The following is a 24,994-nucleotide window of genomic DNA, read 5'->3' as shown; positions in this document are numbered from 1 at the left end:
CCAAAGCCATCCCGTTACCACCGACACCGACCCAACGCACTATATGGGATTTTCTGGGGGTTTCTCTACCCTTCGCAGCGGCAGGGCCCGAGCAGAGCCCCCGCTGCTGGGCCTGCAGGGCCGCCCGCTGAGCCGGGGCGAGGGCCGGCCGGAGGTGGCAGGGCCGCGGGCAGGAGGCCGCCCCGCCAGGCCCGGCCCGGCCACCTCCGGGGCCTATCAGGGAGGCGGAGCGGGGCCAGCGGCGCGGTCGCGGGGGTCGCCGCCGGGAGGGAAAGTTCCCTTCCGAGCCGGGAAATTCCCGCTTGGCTCCGGCTGGTACGCCGCGCTACGGACGGGGCTTTCGCAACGCGGGGCCAGCCTCGTCCTACGGCTCCTGGAAGGACCCTCGCCCCCACTTCAGCGGCCTCCCGCCGGTCCCACCTTCACCATGACACCCGCACCCCCCCACCCCTCGTTCGTCCTGGAGCCCCCTTGGCGGCCCCTCGTCCTCCCCGGACCCAGCTCTCCCCTCAGCCGCCCCTCCTTCAGATTGTGTGTCCCCCCCCCCCCCCCCCCCCGCCATTCACCTCAGCCACCTCCCCTCAGCGGCGCCTCCTTCAGCCCGGACTTCCCCCGTCCCCTCAGCAACCTCCCGCTCGCCCCCGGCCCCCTCTCTCTGGTTTCACCACGCTCCCGTCCCCGCCTTCCCCGGTGCAGCCCCCGGCTGCCTTTCGCTCCCCTTCGCCCCCCGCCGGGGTTACCCGGCCCGCCTTGCCCCCAGGGCCGCCTTCCCCGCTGCCCTTCCCCGCGGCGGGGTTCCCCCGCTGGGCGGAGGCGGAGCGCGGCCCGGCCCGCCTTACGCCGGAGGAAAGCGGCGGAGAAAGGGAAGGGGAAGGGCAGCAGGCGGGTCCTGCGAGCCCTTAAAGAAAAGCGGCCATCCTCCTCCCCCCCAACAGAGAAGGCGGAAGAGCGAAGCAGCAGCCCCGGCCCTGCCTGGCTCCTCTCCGGGTTTATATGCACCTGGGCGGATTACTGCTGGCCCTGGAGAAGAAAGAGAAGGGGGAGCAGCGTGACCACAGCTCCCCTTCCCCGGCCATGTGCTCGGTAAGCGAGGCGAGCAGCACGGAGCCCTTGGCGGCCCGCTTCAGGCAGGTGGAGGAGACGCTGGAGAAACTGCACCGGGAGAACCGGAGCCTGAAGAACAAAGTCCCTCGCTACAACGCGCTCTGCACCTTGTACCACGAGTCCGCGCAGCAGCTGAAGCACCTCCAGCTGCAGCTGGCCGCCAAGGAGGCCACCATCCGGGAGCTGCGGGCCACCATCCGGGAGCAGCAGCAGGCGGCGGCGGGCGCCGAGGCGGGGGCGGCGGGCGCAGAGCCGGCCCCCTCGCTGGTGGAGAGCCTGCTGGAGCAGCTGGGGCAGGCCAGGGAGCAGCTGAGGGACAGCCAGCGACTGTCGGCGACGAAAATGGAAGCGCTGAGCCAGGTAAAAACCGCGACCGCCCCGGCAGCCGCGCTGGCCGGTGGCCCTTCGCCTCGGCGGGGCGGAGAGGGGGTGTAGTGTACCCGGCTGCAGCAGCATCCAGCCCGGGAGGGGTGCTTTCCGTGCTCCTCGCTAGGGGGAAAAAAAAAAAAAAAAGAAAAAAAAAAAGAGAGTAATTTAAGCTTAGTAAACCTAGCCGTGGTTGTCCTGAATGGAGGATGCAGACGGTGGGCATTCAGGCTGCTCACTCGCGTTTATGGAAACGGATCGGGGCGACAACGTGGTGGGACTTGCCCGGGGTGGCAGGGCGAGCTGGCGGTGGCAAAGCCCGCACAAATGTGTTGTTGAGCCCCGAGATGTCTTGTCGACCCCCGCGATGCAATGCCAGTGCATTTGACAGGTCTTGCTCCATTGCTGTGTGCCCAGAGCTGGACTCTCGCCAGAGCAACTCTGTATCCAACAGTAGTTCCCACGGCCTTAAGCTCAAGAAGCTAAACCGTAAAAGCCTGAAACAAAAACTTAGCGTGGCATTATAAATCTTCGTGCAACTATTTCCACAAGGAGAAGGAAAAAAATAGTAAAACCTCCTAAATTTGGAAGTTCCATATTACTTACTGAAGACCCTTCTCTTTACCAGATGCAACAGTTTTGTTCTGTAAGATAAACAACTTATGCCACCATTTTTTATTAGTGATGTGTTTTGTTTTTGTTTTTCTTTAAAGTGCCCTTAAAAATGGATTTTTGTATTGATATTAAGGCACCATGTTCATACTTGGAGAAGTAACTGGCAAGTCTGTATTGTGAGGAGATAGATAAGGGAAATTGATGTCTTTTATGACAGGAAAAAGAAGTCTCAAAATTGCATCCCCTCCCATCCACCACAAGCGCTGTTTTTGTTACTGTCATTAAGACTTTCCCATGTTCAGTCTGAAATACTTAAAGAATTTTAAAGCATTTCTTTCTATATGAAGCTGCATAAAGGAATTTCCAAACTGAAAAGCAGTACTTAAAATTGAAACAAGTATTTTTGTCATAAGTAATCTCTTGACCTAATGCTTATACAAAACATTTTCCATATATGACACTCACTTAAAATACATTTAAATAAGTTCAAGTTTGGAAATTTGTAATAAGAGATGATCTTACTGACATTTTGCAAACTGATGACAAAACTGTGGTATCTGAATATATTTTGACACTAGATGTCTTTAATCTATAGCAAAGGGGAAATTTAGCATGATGCTGAAGAACTTAAACGTCAGTAATAAGAACAAGTCCTGTTTCTGTAAGTTAGATATTAATTTTATTCTTTTTAGAACTAAATATTTTACGCCCAATCAGAAACACTGAAATCATTGTCACTAAAAATAATAATAACAAAAAAAAGACATTGTGAAGTCAGAGGCCTACGTGCTGGCAAAGAAGAATGCTTCCTGTGATTTACAGCTCCATTAAGCCCTCCCAAAGAAATGGAAAGGTAGAGTCAAGCTTGTACCTGTCTCATGGTCCATGCTGGCATCCAGGGCATCGTTGATTCTGGAGGAGCAGTGCTGCAGAGGTTTCTGTTACCAACCTCTGCTACTTTTTGAGGATAACAAGCACAAGCTGTTTTTGACAAAGTCAGGACTGGTGTCCTTCAGACACATGGTACTACAGAGTGGTTTACCCCAGTAAGCAAGCAAACTTCTTCCTTTTCAAAACACCTGCAGAGATATTAACTTAATGCAGCGTGGATGATCCCACAGAGCACAGAGTAATTCAACAAGAACGTGCAGCAACAAGATACACTGTTGCTTCCTAAGAGTATGTCAGATCCCCTTGCATACCTCGGAGAGTCCAGCTATGGCCAAAATAGAGTCATTGGTGCCACACAGACTTCATTTTCTGTTTGCTTGTGCTTACCACTCACCCTTTCCTAAGTGGGAAAGTCGCCATGTGTGCTCCCTCTGCTTTGTCCTTGTGACAGTGCCAGGCAATGAATATACTTCACTAGCTTTTGATTAAAAAGAAATAAAAAAATAAACCAACACCCCAAAACTGGACTTTCCAGTTCCATTTTGTTTTTGAGGAAAACCTCTACCATCTAGTAATTTAGAATGCAGGTCCAGTAAGCATTTTTCAGTCTCCATAGTTAGTCCTTTTAAATTTGTTTCTTCTAAGTTCTATCTTTAGTTTGTTGGTGCTGTATATCTTTTATAAAATTTTCCTGAATTTTTGCTTGCTATTTCTTCATTCGACTGACTAGGAAGTGCTTGCTTGTATAACTGTCCAAGTAGTTCTTGATTTTGATTGACTGATCTGTCAGTTCCAAAGTTGAGTGATTATATAGAAATTAATTGGATTTATTTTACTTTTAAAGTACTTTGCAGTGAGTATAGGAGCAATATGGAATTACTGCAATATGGCGTTCAGTCTTAGACATATTTTGGCTTTTGAGTTTACTTTGCTTTTAAATAGCTTCCCCTCCCCCTTATGTTTAGGAAGTACAGAGGTTGAATCAGCAACTAGAGGAGAAAAATGGAGAGATACAGCAAATGATAAATCAGCCTCCATATGAAAAGGAGAGAGAAATCTTACGACTTCAGAAGAGCTTGGCAGAGAGAGAGAAGGCTCAGGCCACCAGCGATGTTTTGTGCCGTTCACTCACTGACGAAACTCACCAACTTCAACGCAAATTGGCATCCACAGCAGAAATGTGTCAACATCTGGCAAAATGTCTAGAAGAGAAGCAAAGAAAAGAGAAGGGGAATTCAGACGACCAGATACCTACCGAAAGATCTAATCAGGTATTCTTACTGCTACTATGTTTCTTTAAAGTCTTATTAGCTTCTGAGGTGTTAATTACAATGTGATAGTTGTAACTGGCAAGTGGTGAGAAACATCCCTTTAAATGATTTCACGTAGGGTGAGAAGACTACCATGGCAAGCTCTAAACAATTCTGAGTACCAAAAACTGTCACCTGCTTCCATCCTAAATCACTTGCATTTTGGCCATCTCATTTATCTCATCATCAGAGGCTTTTTCTGGAGAGGAGAGGATCTTGACAGGTCCCTTCAAACCTCAGCAATTCCATGATTACAATTCTTCCCTGCATATACTTTCTTTATACCTCAGCATGCTTCTGTGCATCACTAGATGGTGCTGTGCTTTTGAAGGTGGTATCTCCTGATTACTTTTTTTAAGCATCTAAATCACAAAACAAAGTAGAGATATTTTGAAGTAGCATTTATATTAAGAACTCTATAGCACGTGGTCTTCTCAGATTCTCAGATTAGTTTTTGGCTTTGCACACGTAGTACAGACCTACAGAAAATTGGTTAGGGAAGAATGAGTCAAGGTGCCTTACCTTTTTTTTTTTTTTTGCTCTGGGGTTCCCCCCTGAACCCCCAGTGACCCCCCTGTTTCTCTCCAGCAGCGATGTTTAGAAAAATTGCTTCACGACGGGAAGGTGGCAGAAATGCTGCTGAGGGGCACAAAGAAACACCTGGATTTTGGCGTACTTTGCTAATGGCTGTGTGGCTTTGCCACATTATCACCTTAGCTGAAGCTTTTCTGCGTAGGGTAGAGGTAGATGGTGTTGTTCTGTTGTTCCAGAAGTCACGACAGGGCAGAGTCATTAGGTAATTCATGATAATATCATAAGGAAATAACATTAGCGGTCCTGCCTCCAATAACAGATCGGAGTAGTGAGTAGGATGTTACAGCCAATTCTCACAAAAAAGAATAATTTTGTCTCATGCTCTTACTGCTACGTAGTGGCAATGCTGTGTTTTACATGACCACTCATCTATGCGTTTATGGTAAATTCTATACATCCTCACTTCTGCTTTGCAAAACATCTCAGGACCATTTCCAAAGAAAACTTATTCACGTTAAAGTTACCCGTAAGAAATAGTTAGAGGTTGACTAGACATGAGAAAAAAGGACTTAAGGGACTTGAAGCATTTAGTATTATCATATTTTACGTGTAATTGATAGACAGGAAACTTGATTGACTTTGATATATGTAATAAGTAGCTAACCTTGTACAGTGGGGACTTCCCTGTTGAAGAAGAGAAATTTCAGATGCAATTACTAGCTGATTCTAGGGAATTTTGTACAAACGTGTTCTATATTACTCACGTACACCGGGGTTTTTTTAAGCAGATGTCACAACTGTAAAAAAGAGGTATCATTTTAGTCAATTATTTAGCAAGCTGGGTTTTTTTTCCCCCCCTCAGTAATTTCTTCCTAGCACTGGCCAAAATTGACAGTAATAACAAAGCAAGATGAAGGCACATCTGTGTCTTTGTCATGCATTCCCCCACTCCAAACAAGTAGTTTCCAAGGAGTTTGTGTAAACTGTTAAGCTCTGTTGTCACCAATGTAGACCCTCATGCATGTAAAATGTGTGGTGTTTTCCTTGTTACCTTTAGTAGGCTCAGAATTTGGTAAGATAGATACGGTTTTATGACACCACACAGATCTATTTAAAAGCAATACCAAGGTGGTAAAAACCTGAGTACATTTTTACTCTGCTTATTAATAATAAAAGCTATAGGCTATACTATTAGTATTTAGAAATATACTATATAGGAATAAGTAGACCTTCACATATGTAAGTTTCACTGATAGCAAATAGTTTTAGAGGCATTTAAAAAAAAGATTACTTCCAGTTTAACAGCATAACTAAGTAGCATTTGGGATTTTTGTACTAAAGTAACACTTCCTTTATCTGAAAATTATAGCTTTTAGACAATGAAACTTCACTTCAAGCTCTTATCTGCAACCTACAAGATGAAAACAGGATGTTAAAACAAAAAGTGGCTCACGTGAGTACTTTCATTCTGTACAAGATTAAGATTTGATTGTTTTGAATTACAGTAAATTTGGAATAGGTAAGGCCTGGTTAATCTAGTTAAGTGGCAGTTTAATGCGACAAAATATTTTTTTTTAGTCCTTTCAGCATGGCATATAGTCTTTGTTCCCTTAGCTAAGAACAACTTAGTACATTATTTTTAATGTATTGGGGTTTTGTTGTTAAAAATACACTGCAGAAGAACATTGTTTTTGTGTTCCTTCTGTGCATCAGTATTCCACCACAGGGTGACTGCCAACCCCTCACATTCCATATTATTTTAAGCTGTCCCTATGGATTGGCAAATGGGGAAGGCTGCCCGTGAAGAGCCTGGCTATATAGCATGATAATCTTTGGCTGTCCTGTAAAGTGGCTTACCCACACTCAACGGTTGAGTCAGCATATTGTATTATATTTTTGAGAATTTTTCTCCTGCGCATATAGATAGTCTACAAAAGCTTGGAAGTTTGTGTCTTCATGTTCTTCATGACTCTCCTGGGTAATCTTTCAGGTGGAAGACTTAAATGCAAAATGGCAGAAATATGATGCGAGTAGGGATGAGTATGTGAAGCGACTCCACTTGCAGCTAAAAGAGATGAAGTCACAACTGGAGCAGCAGCAGCACGGTGTAACACCCGCACAAACGAATTCTGACCTGATGCACAAGGAGATATTCCGGTTAAACAAGCTACTGGAAGAAAAAATGAATGAATGCATAAAAACAAAGAGAGAATTAGAAGATGTGAAGAAGGCTAGTGAAGGAGATAACGAGCGCATACAAATGCTGGAGCAACAGGTCATTAAGTTTCTTTTTCCTAGAAATGGGAATTCTTAGTTTCTCCCCAGACCACTGAAGTCCAGAGGGGAAAAAAAAAATTATTTCTTTTGACATTTGCCACTTGTCTTGGCACATTTGGCTACACTGATACTTAACAACACAGATTTAAAAACACTACTTAAAGAACTGAATGCAGTTCTGTGGTTTTAATACAAGATTAAGAAAGATCTGAAAAATAAATACAAATACCTTTAAAGTACAGATATGATAATATTGAGATTCTGGGACTAAGTATTTACAAACAAAGGAATCACAGCCTCAACTTTTTAATGTAACCTGCCAGTAGTCTAATTTATAAAATATTAACATAGTAATTCTTTTTCAGGTCCTAGTTTATAAAGATGATTTCACATCTGAGAGATCAGACAGAGAACGAGCACAGAGTAAAATACAAGAGCTTCAGGCAGAAGTTGCATGTCTTCAACACCAGCTAGCAAGAAGACAGGTAAGAAAGCAACATGCTACTTTTTCAATTAAAGCATGTCAACAGGATTCAGGACTAAAGTATACTTTTAAATATATTTAAAGAAAAAAATCTTAGTACTTCTAAAACCATTTCAGCTCAGTGCAGCTATCAAAAACTTACATTATTTCATAGTCATTTCTAGGGGAGATGCTTCCCAATACATGTGTAATACCCCTTTCCAGTCCATTTTCCTTCTCTTTTGGATCAATATGAATGCTTAGAAGGAAGAGAACAGCCAGGACTCTTCTAACAGTGGCATCTTCAAAGTAGCATACTGACTATATTCTGTGTTTTCTACAAACCTTCTTTGCAATTATGTTAAGAAAACTTCAAAAAAGAATGCATACTTTATTTATAAATCTTCTGATGAAAACACGAGTAGTGTTTCGAATAGAGATGATAAAATATTCTGTTAAAGAATACCTTTTTACTGCATCTTTTTCAAGAACTTCTCTTTATCATTCCAGGACTCAAGAGACACAAGCAGTCATTTCAGAGTTCACATTGGTAACCAAAATCATATGTACGTACAGACGAACGTTGAACATCTACGAGGCAATAGCCCAGGCCAAACAGGCACGAGAAGAACACCTTCACAGTCTGAACAAGCTTCTCCTCCTGTGGACAATGGAAACTCAGGATCTGAGGGCAGGGCACAGGGTGAACTTAGATGCCCTCATTGTATGAGGTTTTTCAGTGATGAACTCAGTGATGAATTCCTCAAGCACGTTGCTGAATGTTGTCAGTGACCACGTGATGTGAGGCTTGTAAGTTGATCACTACTTTAAAGACAGTGAAACTTTGCTCTATGCATATCTCCTACAGTCCTAAACCAGAGACATTCGAATGGACAGCTCTTAGGAATTAGGAGGATGAACAATATCTACCTCTTATTTGATTTCACCTTCTCTTGGACTGTATGAAATACTTCAAGATAAAGCAAAGTGCTTTTATGAAGAATTATTTTTGACACCTACAAGGAAGGCAAGCATAATGCAAATTCTACTACAGACTAAACTGGAACCTACAGTGGTAGTTAGCTTCAGAGTGCAGCTTGACTCGTATTCAAGTCTAATTCTTGACAGCAGTTTGGAGGCTTGTGAAAAAAATTACTGAACTTGAAATTTTCCTCCTCTTCCAAAAATGCAGGCTGAAGAACGGGGCAGGAGCATTTTGGCAGAAGATAGGAAAAATCTTGCTGTGCTTTATCTGGATTAAAAGCAAAGTGTTTTCTTGTCTATTGAGGCTGAACTTTCAGACATCTCATCTGAAAATCCTCGTGTCAACTGAAATCAGGAGAAGTGAAAAAAACATGAAAGGGCTGGTTATTGACTAAAACTAGCCTGTCTTTTTGCACAGAAACAATGTACAGGGATATTTATTTTTTCTGTGCCGTAAGTAACTATTTTACACGTTTGTAAATGTGTATTTGTGTAATTATTGATTGTATTCCTATTTTACCTAGGGATTATTTTTATAATAAAAGTGATTGTGCAGTTGCTTTACTACATTAGTAAAGTGGTCAAAAATCTCTCTTTCAGTCTAAGTATTTAAATGTGAAATAGTCCCAGTAACTATACTAAGGGATAACTAAACGTCATGTTTCAGATATGAGTTATTTCATTACTTCAGTGATAACCAGTGTCCCAGACTATTTTCAAATACATTGAAAAAAAATCACTCCTCACTTATGAGAGGAAGAACGACCTTTCAGATGCACAAGAACACATTTAATGCCCTACCTTGCCACGCATCTGTGACGACACCAGTGCTAGCATAAATTTCTTCTTATCCTATCTACACTGGAGATAACTTCAGCAAATGTCAGGGGACTGTTTTCTGAAGAAGTATCAGAAGTTAAGGTGTACAAATGTAACAGGGCTGCAGGTTTTTTCAGTCTTGGCTCCAGGTGTTTCTCACCATGTCAGAGCTGGAGTTAAGGACAGGATACAAAGTAAAGTCCTAATACAACCACAACCTTTCAATAATTAAAGAAAACTTACTTTGTATAACAACACTTGTCTTCCGCTTTGCTTCCTTCCCAGTGCTATACTTTAGGAGGATATTTTCCTTGATATTTCCTTTTCATGATCCTGTTACAGCCCCAGAGGAAGATGATGGTTTATTCCAATGTTGCCTTGGGTAGGATTTTACCAAAAAAAAAAAATGCATGGACCATTGCATGCAGTGTGCAGGTGCAATGGTTCTTATTAATCTAATCTTAAACCGATTGCAAACCTATGATTGATTACTAGCTTGTTTTTCCCAATACAACATGCACAAACATGCAGAGATTTTTATTATTTTTTTTTCTTTTTTTTAGCAACCATTTTATACATTGCCTTTTAAGGTCTTGAAGATCAGATGCAGCCCACAGAATATAGGCTGAGAAACATGATTAAACTTCCTGTGGCATAAGCTAATCTTACTTTTTCTGACTGTTCTCATTAGACAAGCCTTGTTTACAGCTTCAATGCACACCAATACTATATCACCAGTGATTGATAGAGCAGAATATGGACCTTTTTTAGTGATTAACATTACAAGATAGTCACAAAGACAAACACAACAATAAAGTAAGTTAGATCTTGGCAGTGGCATTGTTTTTTTATGGCATTTGAGATCATCACTGCCTTACATACATCAGTCAGAAGCTCAAGTCTGCTGTGGGTTTCCACTTGGGCTAATCCCTGTGGGTACAGCTGAACAGACTGACCTAGAACTATTAGAAATAGATGCAAGAATTAGATATGAGAATCTGCAGTACAAAGAAATTAATAGTACCGATTCTAGTTGTTTTAAGACTTGTGAATTAGTCCCCTTGTCAAAGCAGAGGTTAGAGTCCAAATCCTGGGAAAGGAAGGCACTTCAGTGCTGGGAAACTGGATATATCTCCATAGAGGACCACACTGGACCAACAGACACAAGCAGGTGAAGCTATAGATCAAGCACAAATTACAGCTATCACTTAAAGCTGTGCAATAAATGGCTGGAATTTGAATACCCAGGGCAAAAATCTAGGACAGATCTGCTGGTTTTCAGTATAAAAATACCTCGCTTCAGAGCTATTTTATTTTACCATTTCCTTCTGAGTTTTTTTTTCTGGCTGGTAAGAAGCCCTACATATTTCTTTCTTGCTCCAGCTTAACCAAGAAACGAGTTGCACACACTGTAGAGAGCTACCAGTGTCTTACATGCAAATATTTGTTTCGGATTATAAAGCAGAAGCTATTCCTCTTAAGAAAACAGTGCTTTGACTTTTACACTGAAGTCACTGGTAGATCTCTTGAAGAAACAGTATAAAAATCTTTACTTTCCCTCTCCTCACCAGGCAAAGCATACACATCAAGGCATCCCAAGCAATTACCACCACCTCCTACACTCGTAATTCAGGTTTCTCAACTTGTAGACCAGAATGCATAAAAACTGTCAGCTCCCCTGCCTCAACACTGAAGTGAAAGCAGCCAGGAGTTCCCAGCATTTTTTTGAACCCTTTAAATTAAGGAAAGCTGCTTCTGGCCTCAGAATGGTTTTCTCTGCCACTTGGATGCGTGTCTCATTTGGTTAAATGGTAAAAGAAACCCAGCTCCTTTCCCAAAAGAAAGTAATAAAGGCATATGAGTAAGAGTGACTGCATAAGATGAAAGGAACTTCAATAGTATAAACTTCATGAACTTTCATTATCCATTTGTACCACGCTTGTTCACTGAAACACACATCACCTGTAAAACTGCAGAAACAAGTCCTCACACAGGAGACTCTTCAAACCATACAGAAAAAATATGTGGCTGTATGGGACTCAGTTCCTTATTTGCTTTATTGGCAAACAAAAGGCATCCAAGATAACTGAACCCTGTTATCAGGCAAAGTTAACACCCGTTCAGGCTTCTGTAAACGCCTTGTTGCTGGTGAGCAATGCCCGTACTGGAGAGGCATGCCAATACTAGAAGACAGACCTCTGCAGGTCCAGGAAGGCTGGGAGGAAGCAGGATAACTGTCTCTTCTGGGACTTGTAGGAATGTGTCTTAGCATATTAAGAGCTGCCAAGATGTATTTGTCCAGTTACTTTCATGATTAGCCCATCCCTTCTCCTAAAATTTCTCCCTCATTAAATTACCTTCCCCGAGTTTTGCTCTCCAAACCAGCCTGAGTTCAGACCTAAGACAAGCTCAGAGCTCCCGAGCAGCTGTCTCACCAGCAATGAGCTTTTCAGACCAGGTTTATCCTCCAAGTGCTGGCAAGCTGCTTCTCATTGTTCCTGGACCTAATTATAGTGTATTTTGCTTGCGATTTTAAAGTAAATGCTGTTTACTAATAACTATGTTGGTTGCCATGCAGAAGTAGGCCCTCAGCACACAATCACGACAGCAGCTGTAGGCAAGACTGACTCACCGAATCTCAGAAAATACAACCCAGAGAAGCCTCAGAAGTTAGCCCCTACCCCAAAAGTCCCAAAGGGAGAGAAAGCTCAACAGTAACGCTGTCTTTTGTACCATGGGTGGTACAGAGCCTAAAAAGCTTCTCAAAACTTCCACAACTTTTAAGGCAACGTCTGCTTCCCCCTCCAATGATTTAGGACACAACATCTTTTAAAACAAGCTTTAAACGATGCCTCAAGATTAAGTGCTCACTAATAATAAAACCAACGACAAGAATAAAATTTGTTCAAGCAGCAGATACCTATGCTCTATGGTATTTTTTTTAAACTTCCATTTCCTGTGGCTTCGCTGCATGTATATATATAGAAAGCAAGGGAAATTCCAAACAAGATGCCACACCGTCGTACTCAGAACAGCAGTGCTTCTCATTCTAAAAAAAGGGAAGTCTCAAATTCTTTTTCTACAAAATCTATGAGAATTCAAAGTATGCTGTAGTAATATTTCCTAGTACCATGCTCCAGTAGCTATCAGCTGGCGGGGGGCAGGGGGGGTTGTTCGGCTAAAAACCTATAGCATAAGAAACACTTGCAAAGCACTAGATGAACCCAGCAGGCCCTCAGCAGAGGGATGGGGTATCAGGTTAAGCTCTCCCGCCTTCTCACCTGATGTCTCAAATCACTAAGGACAAAGCCCAGCCCAGCTCCCTCACTGAAGCTTTCCCTACTATGGACTATCCTAGCTGGGGGGGTCAGAGTTCCAGCAAGGTGGGGTGGGGGTTTACAACGTGCTGCAGTAACTGCTGAAACAGTGGCTCCTGAAAGGCACCGACTGTCCCAAACAGCACAGCCTCCACTCCCACTGCTGCTCAGTGCATTCTTCCCCTTTCTCTTTAGTACATCCACTTTTTCCTCCTCTTTTTACATTCACTGTAAAGCTGAGGGTGCAGGAACTCCTCACAACATGCACTGGATGTGTGGCATGGCATCTATAGTGGCTGACAGCCTCCCTCAGGAGCTTGAGATACTTCCATAGCACATGGAACTTCATTGTGAACAGCACTGAACCAGATGGCGGGTTACGAGGCAGTTTATTTCTAGAAGGCACCAAAAAAAACCCCATTTGAAGTGTGTACTTGGCTTAACCACACTTGTTCCCCTGATGGTCCTTCCCCAGGCCAGCTCTCCAGCATGCCCTCTGGAGACCTGGCTGATGGATGGGCCAAGCACCCACGAGCAGGGCAGCTCTGCCTCCTCATGCTGACATCCACCTCCTCGGTGTCACATGAACTCACCTTGCCTGAGGCTTTCAACACTCTAATTTCTCAAGGAGTGGGAGGGAGGAAAGAGCAGTGGGACCCAGTTCTGCAGTGCTTGCAGATCCACCTCCAACCCCCTCCCTGTCACCACTGCAACCCTCTCTCTCCCCTCCACTCCCATCCTGCTCTCCTCCAATCTCTATTTCAAATCTGTCTTCATACAAAAAGCACTTGGTTTGTTTGTTTGTTTTTAAAGCGCCAATAGACATGGTCTTGGTTACACACAAATATCACAGGCAGTTTTTACCGGAGGGGCACACGTGTTACCAGGCAAGACTGGTGCCTGCCCTGCCAGCTCTTTGGCCCAGCGCTAGCACACCCCATGCCTTGCTGAGCTTCTTGACTCTGGCAGCAGCCAGACTTCCTCCAGCCACCTCCCAAACCTCCCCTTAACAGCCCACAATGGCATGGCTGAATGGGACAGTGGGTTTCACAGCCTGATGCCCTGCTCCACAGTGGTCCAGACTTGGGCAATGCCTGGGGTTACCTCCTCCTCTGTTGATACAGGAGCACACGCCAAGGGAATAATGCCTTGCTGGCACAGAGGGCAAGTTGCCAACCTGTGGTCTCCCTCCAGCTGTGCCCCCACAGCCCTCCCTGGGCCAGGCCACCTGCAGCTCATGCAAGCCAGCCACCTGCACCCACCACCTGGGCCCTGGGCTGGGAGGAGAGCCACAGGCACACGTACCAGCTCTGGGAGCAGCCCCACTGTGACTAGCCCCACTCACAAAGCCCTAGGGTTTTTCCTGCCTGGTGCAAATCAGGAAGCAGGTCTCAGACCACACTACAGGGCAGGGTCTCCATCTCTTTTGGGACACACAGTAGGAAAAGTGAGAGGAGCTCAGATCTCCTTAGACCAAGAGATCCGTGCTTATATGAGGGGAAAAGGAGTAAAGAAACAAGCTCAAGACACCAACAGAGGAATCAGCCCTCATTCTGACCAACACCACCACATCTCAAGGAAGCTCAAGCATCCAGAGAGGCATGCAAAGGTCCACAGACATTTGAGGAAGAACATCATCTACTAAAAGAAAGGGGGTCTTGGTAGGATGTAAAGTAACTCTCATGAACCATAGCTGAGTGCAGCCTAAAAGAGCATCCTATTCCTCCTTCCCACCATCTGAACTTTCCCTCAGTGATGCGGATCTAATTTAGTGGTTCTCAGCTCCCCTTCTGACCTCAGCACTGAGCACCTGCTCCACCTTCTGTGAGGCCTGTTCTTACTTCCCTGGGTGGAAGAACAGAGCTTTCCCATGTGCCAACCCCGATGACGGCTGGCAGATGGGAACCAGACACCTCTGGAGAGAAAGGGATCTTTCTTTGATCCTGGCTCCTGTGATAAGGGGCCTCTCTGCCCTCCACGAAAACCAGTCCTAATTTGAGCCCTAAACTTGAGCAGTGGTTGATCCTTACCAGCAGGAACGCCTGTCACTCATGCAACGCACCTACTGGGTGCACTTCAGGAACTGCTCCTTGAGCATTGACTGCTCTGCACCACCAGAGCCACCGAGCAAGCCCCACAAGAGACCTGGTGTAGGGTCCCTAGAAAACAAGAGCTAGAGCGGTTCCCATCCTTAATGACATCTGAGACTTGGTTTGAGCACTTTGCAAAGCCCACCTCTGCCCTTCACATGTCACAACAGGACAGTCAAAGCAAAGAGCCAGAAGAGCCACAGCAGCAGAGAGGGGAGTTGGGCAGAAGCCCACCAGCAGCCTGCATCTGCCAGAGCCCTCCTTACTCACAACATGGCATGACCCCTAAAACACACCATATTTTCCAGGCAGTTGTGACACACTGCATCGGCGCCTGTTACACACAGGTGTGGTGGGCACAAGAAAGGATGTGTTTTTAAGGTGGGCATCTTTTCCCATGTTTGGGCACCTCGGTGCAGGCCCACCTGGACATAGAAGTAGGGAAGGTCTCCTTCCAAGTGACAGCTCTCCAGCAACGCATGTCCTCTGTTGAGGCCAGCAAACCTTCAAGTGGGAGGGGCAAGTTGTACCTGTGGTTAAGGATCAAACAGATGCCAATTGTGAATGTACATGAGATGATTCTTCGGATGAGGGACATGTCCCCTGTCACACCAGCAACGAAGCAGAGATGTGCAGGAAGTCCATCCGTGCTTCACTGCTGCACAACGCAGAAGAAGGGCATCACACCAAATGCAACTGCCCGGAGAGAGTATGAGGTCTAAATGTTGTTAAACTTACATTCGTCAATGGCAGGAGTCGGAAGATATAAAAGTCTTTTCATTTACTGCAGTTACAAAATTCATTAATGAGGTCCATGATGATCTACTGTAATGCTCTTAATTGCTCTTTAAACAACAGCCTCTGAGTTACCAGTATTCATTCATCCAGGATGCTCTTCGCTGGGTGATCGTGTTGACAGGGGAAGAGATGTGAGTCCAGAGCACATGAAGATCCTACAGAACAGGGACTACAGCCTGCGGGAAGAGCAAGTGAAATCCAGGAGAATCACCTTGTCACTACAGAGCCGCGTCCTGAGAGCAGCTTTTAAACAGGAAGCTGAAGCTCACAGTACCAGCAATTGCAAGGTCAGGTCTAAAATCAGCCATGAAAAGCAACCCTCTGAAGAGAAGCTGACGGGATATAGATGAAGGTATCACGGCATCACCAGGGAGTGACTGAGGAATTCAAGGGTTTGCAGGGAATTTGACGCTTGGGTATAGCTTGCAATAGGCATGCATGTGCAAGTGCACGCACCTCTTGTGCTAAGAAGGGATTTTAGCCTTTATTAGAGGGTGAATGATGCAAACTAAGCTCGGCCTCGGAGCTTGCACCTCTAGTTTTTTTATAAAGCAGAATTTTGACAGCTCCCCTACAACTCTAAATAGCTTTAAAACCACAAGTAATCTCCTTTAATAGGACTGAGGAGGCCAGGCCCTCCCTCTCTCCTGAGCAGTCCACTTACTGATCATCAGAGCCCACTTTTGCCCTGTTCCAATCACACTCAAGCACAGACACAGTTCTTGGGGCAGGACACGGAGACACCGGCTGCCCCAGTTGAGTGCCTCTAATCACCAAGGCACACAACTTGGCTGCAAAAGCACCATATGATTGCCCTTCTTTCTTCTTCAAGTACCTCTTGTATTTAGGGAAGAGTAGTAGTCATCAAAAGGCACTTCATCTCCAGAGGTAATGTCACCACTTTCCCACGTGGCACCTGTGAGGTTTTACACCTTTTCAGGTCCAGTTTTCTCTCAAGACAGACATTCCAAAATATACAGGACACAGATTGTGGCTGGTGGTGTGCTGGGAGTGGTGGGAGGTCTCTGACGGCCCAAAAGATTTGCGCTACATGCAAACCAGGAATTCATCTCCCAGCAGAGGGGGTGGCTCTGCAGCACTCGCCACTGAGCAGAGAGGGTCTGGAAAGGGGAGTAAGGTGGAATTTGTTGGAAAGAGACACTGAGGCAAAGCTGTGGACTAGACCAGGGTGTTTTAGAGACAGTCATGTGCACTAAGTCATCTTTTTAGATGAATCTCTGTGGCCAAGACTAGGAGCCAGTGTGGGGTGCAGGCAGGCTTTCCCCTCCTACACAAGATCCATCCTTTGATAACCAGACACGGAATCCCCTAAACTCTCTGCAGGGTGACAGGTCCTGGGGAGGCACAATGTGCAGTGGAAAAAATTGATGAGCACAACCACCTCGTCACCCAAAGAATGGGTGACAACTTACTTTGTGAACTGTTTTGAGGCTTCGTTTTGTTGCACCTACACACACCGGTCACATGGCACCGCACCCCCTCCTACAAAATGTCAAAGTCTTCAACTCCCAAGAATAACCATTAGGGGAGAAAAAAATAGTGTGTGCTGACCATGGTAACTCCTGCGCAGTGGGGATTGCACTCGTCTTGCCTTTCTCCTCAACTCCGGGTTTGCACTCACCTTAGCTTAAGTTTCCTCCTGGTGGTGTCTCCTTTGACAGGCAGTGGGCAAATCTTAATTTTTACCCCTGTGGTTTCCAGGTGACTCTCAGGGAAAGTTTACTGGAGCTTTATCCTTCCTGAAACGGCAGCAAAACCGAATAACCACTTCCTCTTAGCACAGCTGAGGAACTCAAATGCGCAGTGTCGCAAAACAGCATGAGGACACCCTCCCTCCTGGTTCTGCTGTATTCTCTTGCGTGGATTAATTGTGTTACACACACTGGGCAATAACAAGGTTGGGAAATACTTCAGCAGTAAAAGCCACTCTCACAGCCTGGAAAGGCAGGCGAGTGCCACCTTTTTTTTTTTCCCCCTGCAGTCAGGTCATCCCTTTGTGTTCTCAGCAGCTGTAAACAACCTGCAATCCCCAACATTTGTACTTGGACCTGTTTTAGAGTCTGGGCAATTGAATGATTTTGAGTCAAGCCCCAAAAGGATGCCCACACTAAATGTACTTGCAAGTATTTCTGTTTTGCTGCAATAGTGCAAAACCAAATAGTGAGTACAAATAATAACTTCTAACAGATTTTCACAAAATTGATCTCTTACCTTGCTTTCTTAACCAGAGGGACACATAATGTCTCCAGCATGCACAGAAAAGAACCCCAATGTCTAAAAGTAAGAAGCTGGGCTTGTACACCTCTTCAGCAATTCTTCTGAATCTTTGAGCAGCTGGTGTTAATATTGTTATAAGGCTCAATATTAAAGCTGCAAATGTTTGACTGGATTTTAAAAGTCAAATTCCAGTCTCCTCTATGCAGCTTCCAGCCCGGGGAAGACAGAGGGCAGTGACTAATTTAAACACCGAGCTTTGTCGCACTGCAAAACACAGGGGCACCTGTGCAGTTTTTCTAGAGATGGTGCTAACACAAGCCAGAACAAGGATTTTGCAAACAGTGCAACCGTTTTGATATCATTTCAATCAGACAACCCTGTGATTTCATGGAGAAAGGCCTCGTCTGGGTACACTAAAAATCTCAGCCTCAGGTCACGTGTACAGCCACTTTGTGTGGCCACAGGCTACGGACTCCACTGGGGCTCTTCTTTCCATAGTCTTCCACATTATTTAACTGTTTTTCCTCCCCAGGGCTGACAAAAAATGAGCAAGCAAGAAGGTCTGGTTCTGTACCTGGGTTGTCTCTGCTGGTTTTTGCAAGGACTAGCAAGTTGCATCCACCTGTGCTTTTAGGCAGTCACCAATTCGACATGCCTGGATGGAAGAGGCTAACTCTGAGGCCTGACGCACTGCTACAGTCTAAGGCTGTGCCCACATATGAGGGTTATGTACTTAATTACAATGATCATGCAACTTTTCAAGTGCATTAACAGTCCCCCACAACTTTGCAAGCTGCATTGGCTAAAAATCCCAGCTACAGAACAATTAGCCAGCCTCCAGCACACCCAGCCCCATCCCATTACTTGATGTCCATGAACAGGCTGTGGTTTAAAACCTGCCTTACTCAATACACCAACACATCATCAACACCTATTTCCAAACTGGCATGATTTGAACAGTGAAAGTTCTGCCACTAATGAATTCAGGGAGCACTTTTAGTAGCAACATAACCTGCAACAGCCATTCGGGTCTTCAGTGCACCAAACCAGTACAACCTGTAGCTACAGTTGTTCATACTGGTGCAATTACTCCAATTACTGATGCAATTGCTCGTGAGTCAGGATGAGTCTGATCTACGCAAGAGGCTGACAGCTGAGGCAGGTAACAAACTCAGACCCCAGTGTAAGCAGTGCAGGATCCTTTCCATTTGGAAGGCCAAAAACTCTTTGAAGCAAGAGCTGTGGACCACAGGTTCAGAAAATGTCAATTTGCATTTGTGTGTCTGGAGTTTGGGATTTCCACTCCAGCTCTTTGCAAATGAGAGGTCAAATACGAAAGAGGATAATATAAACACATCAAAAGGCTATAAAAGCTTGCTGTTTTGGAAGCCAAGACTGACCATGACAGAAGGAATTTTTAGGAAATAAACATCAGAATAGCTTTTAGAGCATGCACTAAATCAATAATGGAAAATTTTGTATGCATGCAAGAGTACTGATAGGAATTAAACTTCACAGAAAAGGACATGGGCACGGAGCCAGCACCTAAAGGAAACACAGGAAGAAACTTACTGGAATTTCTGAATGAAGACAGCAGGTCTAGGCATGAATTATTTGTTTAAATCAAATTTATGACCGTCACAATCAATGGCAAGTTTGCAAAGAATCACTTAATAGTTGAGCTTGGGAAGAGGAAGGTCTGAAGATTGTCTAGTCCAACGCCCTCCTGCTCAAAGCAGGGTCAGCTAGAGCAGGATGCCTGGGGCTGTGGCCAGCCAGGTTTTGACCATCTCCAAGGATGAAGAGTCCACAATCTCTCTATGCAACCTGCTCCTGGGTTCAATCACCCTCACAGTAGAAAAGTTTTTTCTATTATGTTTAAATCAAATTTCATTTATTTCAGCTTGTGCCTATTGTCTCTTGTCCTGTCACTGGGCACCACTGAGAAAAGTCTGGACCCATCTTCTGTACTGCCCCACATCAGATATTTATACATGTTGTGAAGAATTCCCCCTAAGCCTTCTCTTCTCCAGGCAGGACAGTCCCAGCTGTCACCTCACCTTGTTTGATGGATGCTCCAAGGCCTGAACCACCCTTCTGGCCCTTTGCTGGACTCTCTCCAGTATGTGCATGTCTCTCTCGTACTGGGGAGCTCAGAACTGGACTCACTGCTACAGATGTGTCTCACCAGTGCTGAGCAGAAGGGAAGGATCACCTCCCTCCACTTGCTGGCCATGCTCTGCCTAATGGCAGCCACCTTTAGTACAAGGGGCACACTGATGGCTCGTGTTCAGGACCCCCAGGTTAACCTCAGCTTGAGGTGTTTGACACCAGATAAGTGAAAAAAAAACAAAACAACCAAACAGACAAAGCCCCAAAACACTTGTTGATTTTGATTAATTGTTATTGCTTAAAAATAGACCTATTTCGCCCTTTCTCCTGCCCCCGCCCCCAATCCTGAGAGGAATTTTATGTATTTATTTATGAATTGTCACATTCAAAGTATTCAAGATCTACAGGTAAATAAATACCCTGCAGAGATACAGAGAAGACACCTAAAACCTCACCGAAAACACTAGAGAAAGAAGTGACACACTTATCTCCAGAACCAATGCTGAATATTCAGAAAAATAGCATATTTGGCATGGCTTCTAAAACAAATACTTCTCAAAGTGTTTATAAGAAAAACAACAGAATCCATTGCTGGCAGGGATGAAGGGTGAAGAGGAAGGAAAGAAATCTGCCACTTTTTTTGGGGGTCAGATTCTAGAAACGCCTCAATTCAAATGCACAGGCTTGTTTTGAAAACTCGGCTAACAGACTGGTAGAAAGCAAGAGAGCCTGAAAACTTGGGAGGTCTAACACAGGTACTTCTTTTATAATTAGGTCCCCGAAATCCCAGCAAGTTAAAATCCTGACAGCATGGTTTCACTATACATACATTAGACCCTCTCCCTCTCCTGGCTGGACATCAGAGTTATCCCTTCTTTCCTGACTTCAGTCCATGACATTTGTATTTTATTTTTTTGCAACTTGTGAAGGTTTTACAGTAAGCCTAGGGTACAGCAAGTGTTTCCGTTCTTTTGTTATGTCTGATTTCCTCGTGGCTCAACTGGATGAGATTTCTAAATCACTCTCTTTGTAGCTGCTCTCCCATTTCGTGAAGACAATGAATCACACCAGACCATGCGCAGCCTAGTGGGTGATAACACAAATCCCTCACGCTTATTGTCAGCCTTGTCACATTCCCTCCTCTGCATTACAACGCTGATGTGGCTCCATTGCTCACAAAGGTGAGGCAACCAGTAGTGTTGATTAAAACTAAGCAGTCATTTTGGAAACTCTTCCATGAGTTTGTGAGCGCATCACGAATGTGACCTGCAACCTCTGTGCTTTCCTAAGGCTGCACAAAGGCAGCCCTGAGATGTTGATCTACATCTACTGAAGAACTAGAGCAAGACCAAGCACAAAACACTTCTAATATTTTCTAAGCCAGGATCTGAATTGATGGTACTTACAGTGAAGAAAAGAAGGGCATTCTCATCTTGGTATGACGGTGAATCTATACATAATTACACCAAACTTCATCATGGCCTTCTGAATATCACTTGTTTGCATACCGCATTTAGGACCCTGATATTAAACTAAAAGAGAAAGACAAAGGATGGAGTTGGACTTTGACCAAGAGAAAAGAACTGAGATCTGATACAAGAAGTGCACAGTTTCTGTTGTCCTTACAAAAAGTCATCTGTAACAGGGCCGTTGACACAACAAACACAAGTGACATCAAGGTAACATGAACTTAAACTAGGGATTTGTTGGATATGTTAGGTTTTTCAGTGACTGGATTGATGCCAATCATCACGAAGTTTACAATAAATAAAAAAAAAAAGGTTGAATTTTTTGAATTCCCAAAGATACTCAGTCTCATTTGGGAAGTCATGGATGAAACTCTAGAAGCCTGGAAACAACAAACATCTTTAAAATGGAAACAAACTAATTTCAATCCCCCCTCAAAGGAACAAACAGATGATTTTTAAGTGCCAACCTGACAGCAAGGAGGTGATTCATTCTTGACAAATCTTTGTTGGCTGCAATTCATGGTCAAATTGATTGTTTCCTTTTTGTTCAGGATAACAGCACTTGTGGGCAGAAGAAAAACAGTAGATACTATGAGAGATACTGAGAGTTTTGGTGCCATTTTCACATGACATTTCAATAAGCAAACTCTAAAAAACCATTATCTCAAGGGATGCAAAAATCAGTCAGAGGATATATCACAGCAAGGCTCTTCAAAGATTGGTCCTGGACTGAAAAAAACAGAATTTTCATTACCGCTTGGAAGATGGGACAGAGAAGAGGTATTAAATAGACATACAGACCCCAAAAGAAAAGAAGGTGCCAGAACATTGGTGAAAGGAATCAGAACGACTTTGGCAACTTGGGCAGGTGGTTTGGAAAACGCTGGCAATTCAGCAAGGACAAATGCAAAGTAACATAGTTTGAGGACAATGAATTGCACAAGTACGTGATGAGGAATCACTAACAGGGCAATTCCTCAAAAAGGCTCAGAGGCTGGATTGAGTCACAGGCTGCTGCGAATAAGCCAGACATCAAAGTGCAGAGAATAAACAGGGGAGCTGCCAGCTGGATGTGAAGAAATCCCTCTGCTCTGCGTCGTGTTAATAAAAGTGCAACTGAAGTACTGCACAGTGCTTTGTAAACTGCACGTGAAGAAAAACACGGCGGGGAGAATGGACAGAAGACCACAGGACTCTAACAAAAGATTGTAAAATATGACAGCAGAGAAGAAGATTGAGGGAAGTCCAGCTACATCCTTTCAGAAGGCAAGGAAACCATGCAGCCCCCCTTCCAGTCTTTCCAGTACAGCAAGTTTCATTAGTTTCCCCGATTGTAAAACTCTATGCAGTGTCCACTTGGTCTCTACAAAAAGTTTACACCCTCCTACAAGGAGCCTCTGCAGCCTGTGGAGGCTGCTGCAGCCCTCTGCCAGCTGGCGGCCCTGCCCTGCTCTCCAGGCCCAGCACAGGCACTCCCAGGGATGGGGCAATCCCTGCCTCCCTCCCCAACACTTGACTCCAAGGACCACACGAACTAGCAGCCACCTCCTGCCATCCTACCCTTTTCAGACACGACATGCATCATGCTGTACTTCTGCAACAAACCGAAGAGAAACGACATCATGCACCACATCCCATGCCTGCTCACTGCATTGCCTGCAAAGAATCTCCAAAATCCACCTTTGCCTATAGCAGAACAGTGTACATTTGATTAAATCATGCATGTATGTGCATCAACAACTGGTGGTAGGGCAGGAACCTTTCCTGCCACAGGGCAGTGCTCTAAGTGACAGGCTGTTCAGGGATGCTGCTTCCATTCTGTCCTGATAAAGTTTTTCCACTACACATGAAAATGCTGACAAGGGCTCAGACAGACTGCCTGGAAGGAGACCCGAACCTGCAGACGGGCCCACTCTTCACCTCAGCCTTCTGGTTCAGAAGAGCTCTTCCTTTCTGCATCTCCCCTGGAAGAGTCAACAGTTCAACTAAGCTTAAGTTCCAATAAAAGTTTTGGTTCTGATAAGTTAGCTTTCTCCAAAAACAAAAACAGCTTTTCAAAACCTCACGAGTATCTCCAAGCCTGGTATTTTCAATTTTTTCAAACATCTCACCCTGTTTTCATGAATTCCTCAAATATTGCAATTTGGAAATGACTTGGCTTCATGCTCTGCAAAGGCCATGTCTGGGAGCTACGTCACTTGCATGCTTCCTCCAATCCTAGGACACCAATTACAGACAAAAATTTTGCATCCCCATTGCACTAGTCAGGATAACAGAAATTATAAAAGACAAGAGATTTTGTTCTTCCAGCTTCCAAAAACCTTCAGCTACACAGGTCCAAGTCATGTGTTCATGAAGCTGCATGTTTACAAGAAGCCGAATCCCCTTTGCCAGCTCTTCAGTTCCTCTTTGCACCCACCTCTTCCCTTCTCCACCCTTCCAGGCTTAACCTTTCGTTCCCTTTTTCTTGGCTCTTGCACAAGCCTTTCCACTAACCACCACCACCTTAGGGATGACTGACATACAGACACCTATTGTATACATAGGATCAGACTCAGTGATTGCGTCTATCTATCAGTTTATACCTTCCTGTTCCTTGACACAGTGGTAATGGAGTCACCTTAACATATTTAATCTGGGCTGGGCTTTAATCAGCACCGGTGACTAATGCAAAACAATCGGAGACTAGGAGGGGAAAAGAGAGTACGCTTCCTGTGCAAACCCCCTATCTGAAACAAAAAATCCCCGATCCCAGTGAAAAAAAGTTCATGGATTTTTAATGCTTTAGTGCAATTTCTCAGGCACCTCTTTCCAGATCTCTGCCCTCACAGCAGCAGGGCAGTCCTGCTCTTAGTAACAGGGACTTGTAGTGGTTAAAGCTCCTACAGTTGCCTTAAAACACAGCCGAGACTGGAGAGACTTAACACCCAAGAGCGACTCCAAGAAGCCTCCAGTGCTCAGTGCCTGCGATGGGTGGGAAAGGCGCAGAGCAGGAGGACGCTGCAGCCTCCAGCAGAGCAGCGACAGGGTTTCACCACCCACGACATGGGTGAAACGGATCAGCACGCAGCGGGATGCAGGCAGGTCTGCAGCAGCAGCAGAACATAGGCCAGCTTCAGGGCTTCCCAGTAACCCCAACTCATCCAGCTTGGTGTTGCTAAAGGAGTGCCCAGCATTGCCGCAAAAAAGGACACCACAGAAAGACACTAAGTTTATGGACAAGTAGAAGATGAGTGGAAGAAACACTGAGAAAGCAATCCTGTCTTCGGCAGAACTGGTGAGAACTGCTCGTCTGGCTTCACCTTCTGCTTCCCTGCAACATAGCCCTGCACGGGTGGAGGGTGGCTGTCGGAGCAGGGAAGAGACAGGGTGCTGCGTGCAGGCTCCTACAGCCACCCCACAGATAAGGGGTGGTCTCTCTGGCTGCAGCTGGGTGCTCTGGCTTCATAAGCGGAGGTACCGTGTACCCAAAACTGAGACACATCTGCCACAGGGCTGCCTCTTCTGCTAGAAAGGAGAACGCTTGAGAGGGCTGAGAAAAGTAAATAAAAGGGGCTGGGGGTCAAAATAAAGGGTGAGAAAACAAAGGGGATTCTGTCTGATAAAG

At 45.0% G+C, this 24,994-nt stretch overlaps 1 protein-coding gene across 1 annotated transcript; it reads left to right on the top strand.

Moving 5' to 3' along the window:
• Window positions 1-822: 822 nt before the first annotated feature.
• TNIP2 (TNFAIP3 interacting protein 2) lies at window positions 823-11,476 on the top strand. Its single transcript, XM_074587412.1, has 6 exons — window positions 823-1,464; window positions 3,942-4,247; window positions 6,190-6,273; window positions 6,811-7,095; window positions 7,463-7,582; window positions 8,071-11,476. Exons 1-6 carry the CDS (start codon window positions 994-996, stop codon window positions 8,350-8,352), a joined length of 1,548 nt encoding a protein of 515 aa, XP_074443513.1. The 5' UTR covers window positions 823-993; the 3' UTR covers window positions 8,353-11,476.
• The last annotated feature ends 13,518 nt before the right edge of the window (window positions 11,477-24,994 follow it).

This window comes from Larus michahellis, chromosome 5, assembly GCF_964199755.1.
Source record: "Larus michahellis chromosome 5, bLarMic1.1, whole genome shotgun sequence".
Lineage (NCBI taxonomy): Eukaryota > Metazoa > Chordata > Aves > Charadriiformes > Laridae > Larus > Larus michahellis.
The sequence above is the reverse complement of the archived record's forward strand: the minus strand, read 5'-3'. Positions and strand labels throughout refer to the sequence as shown.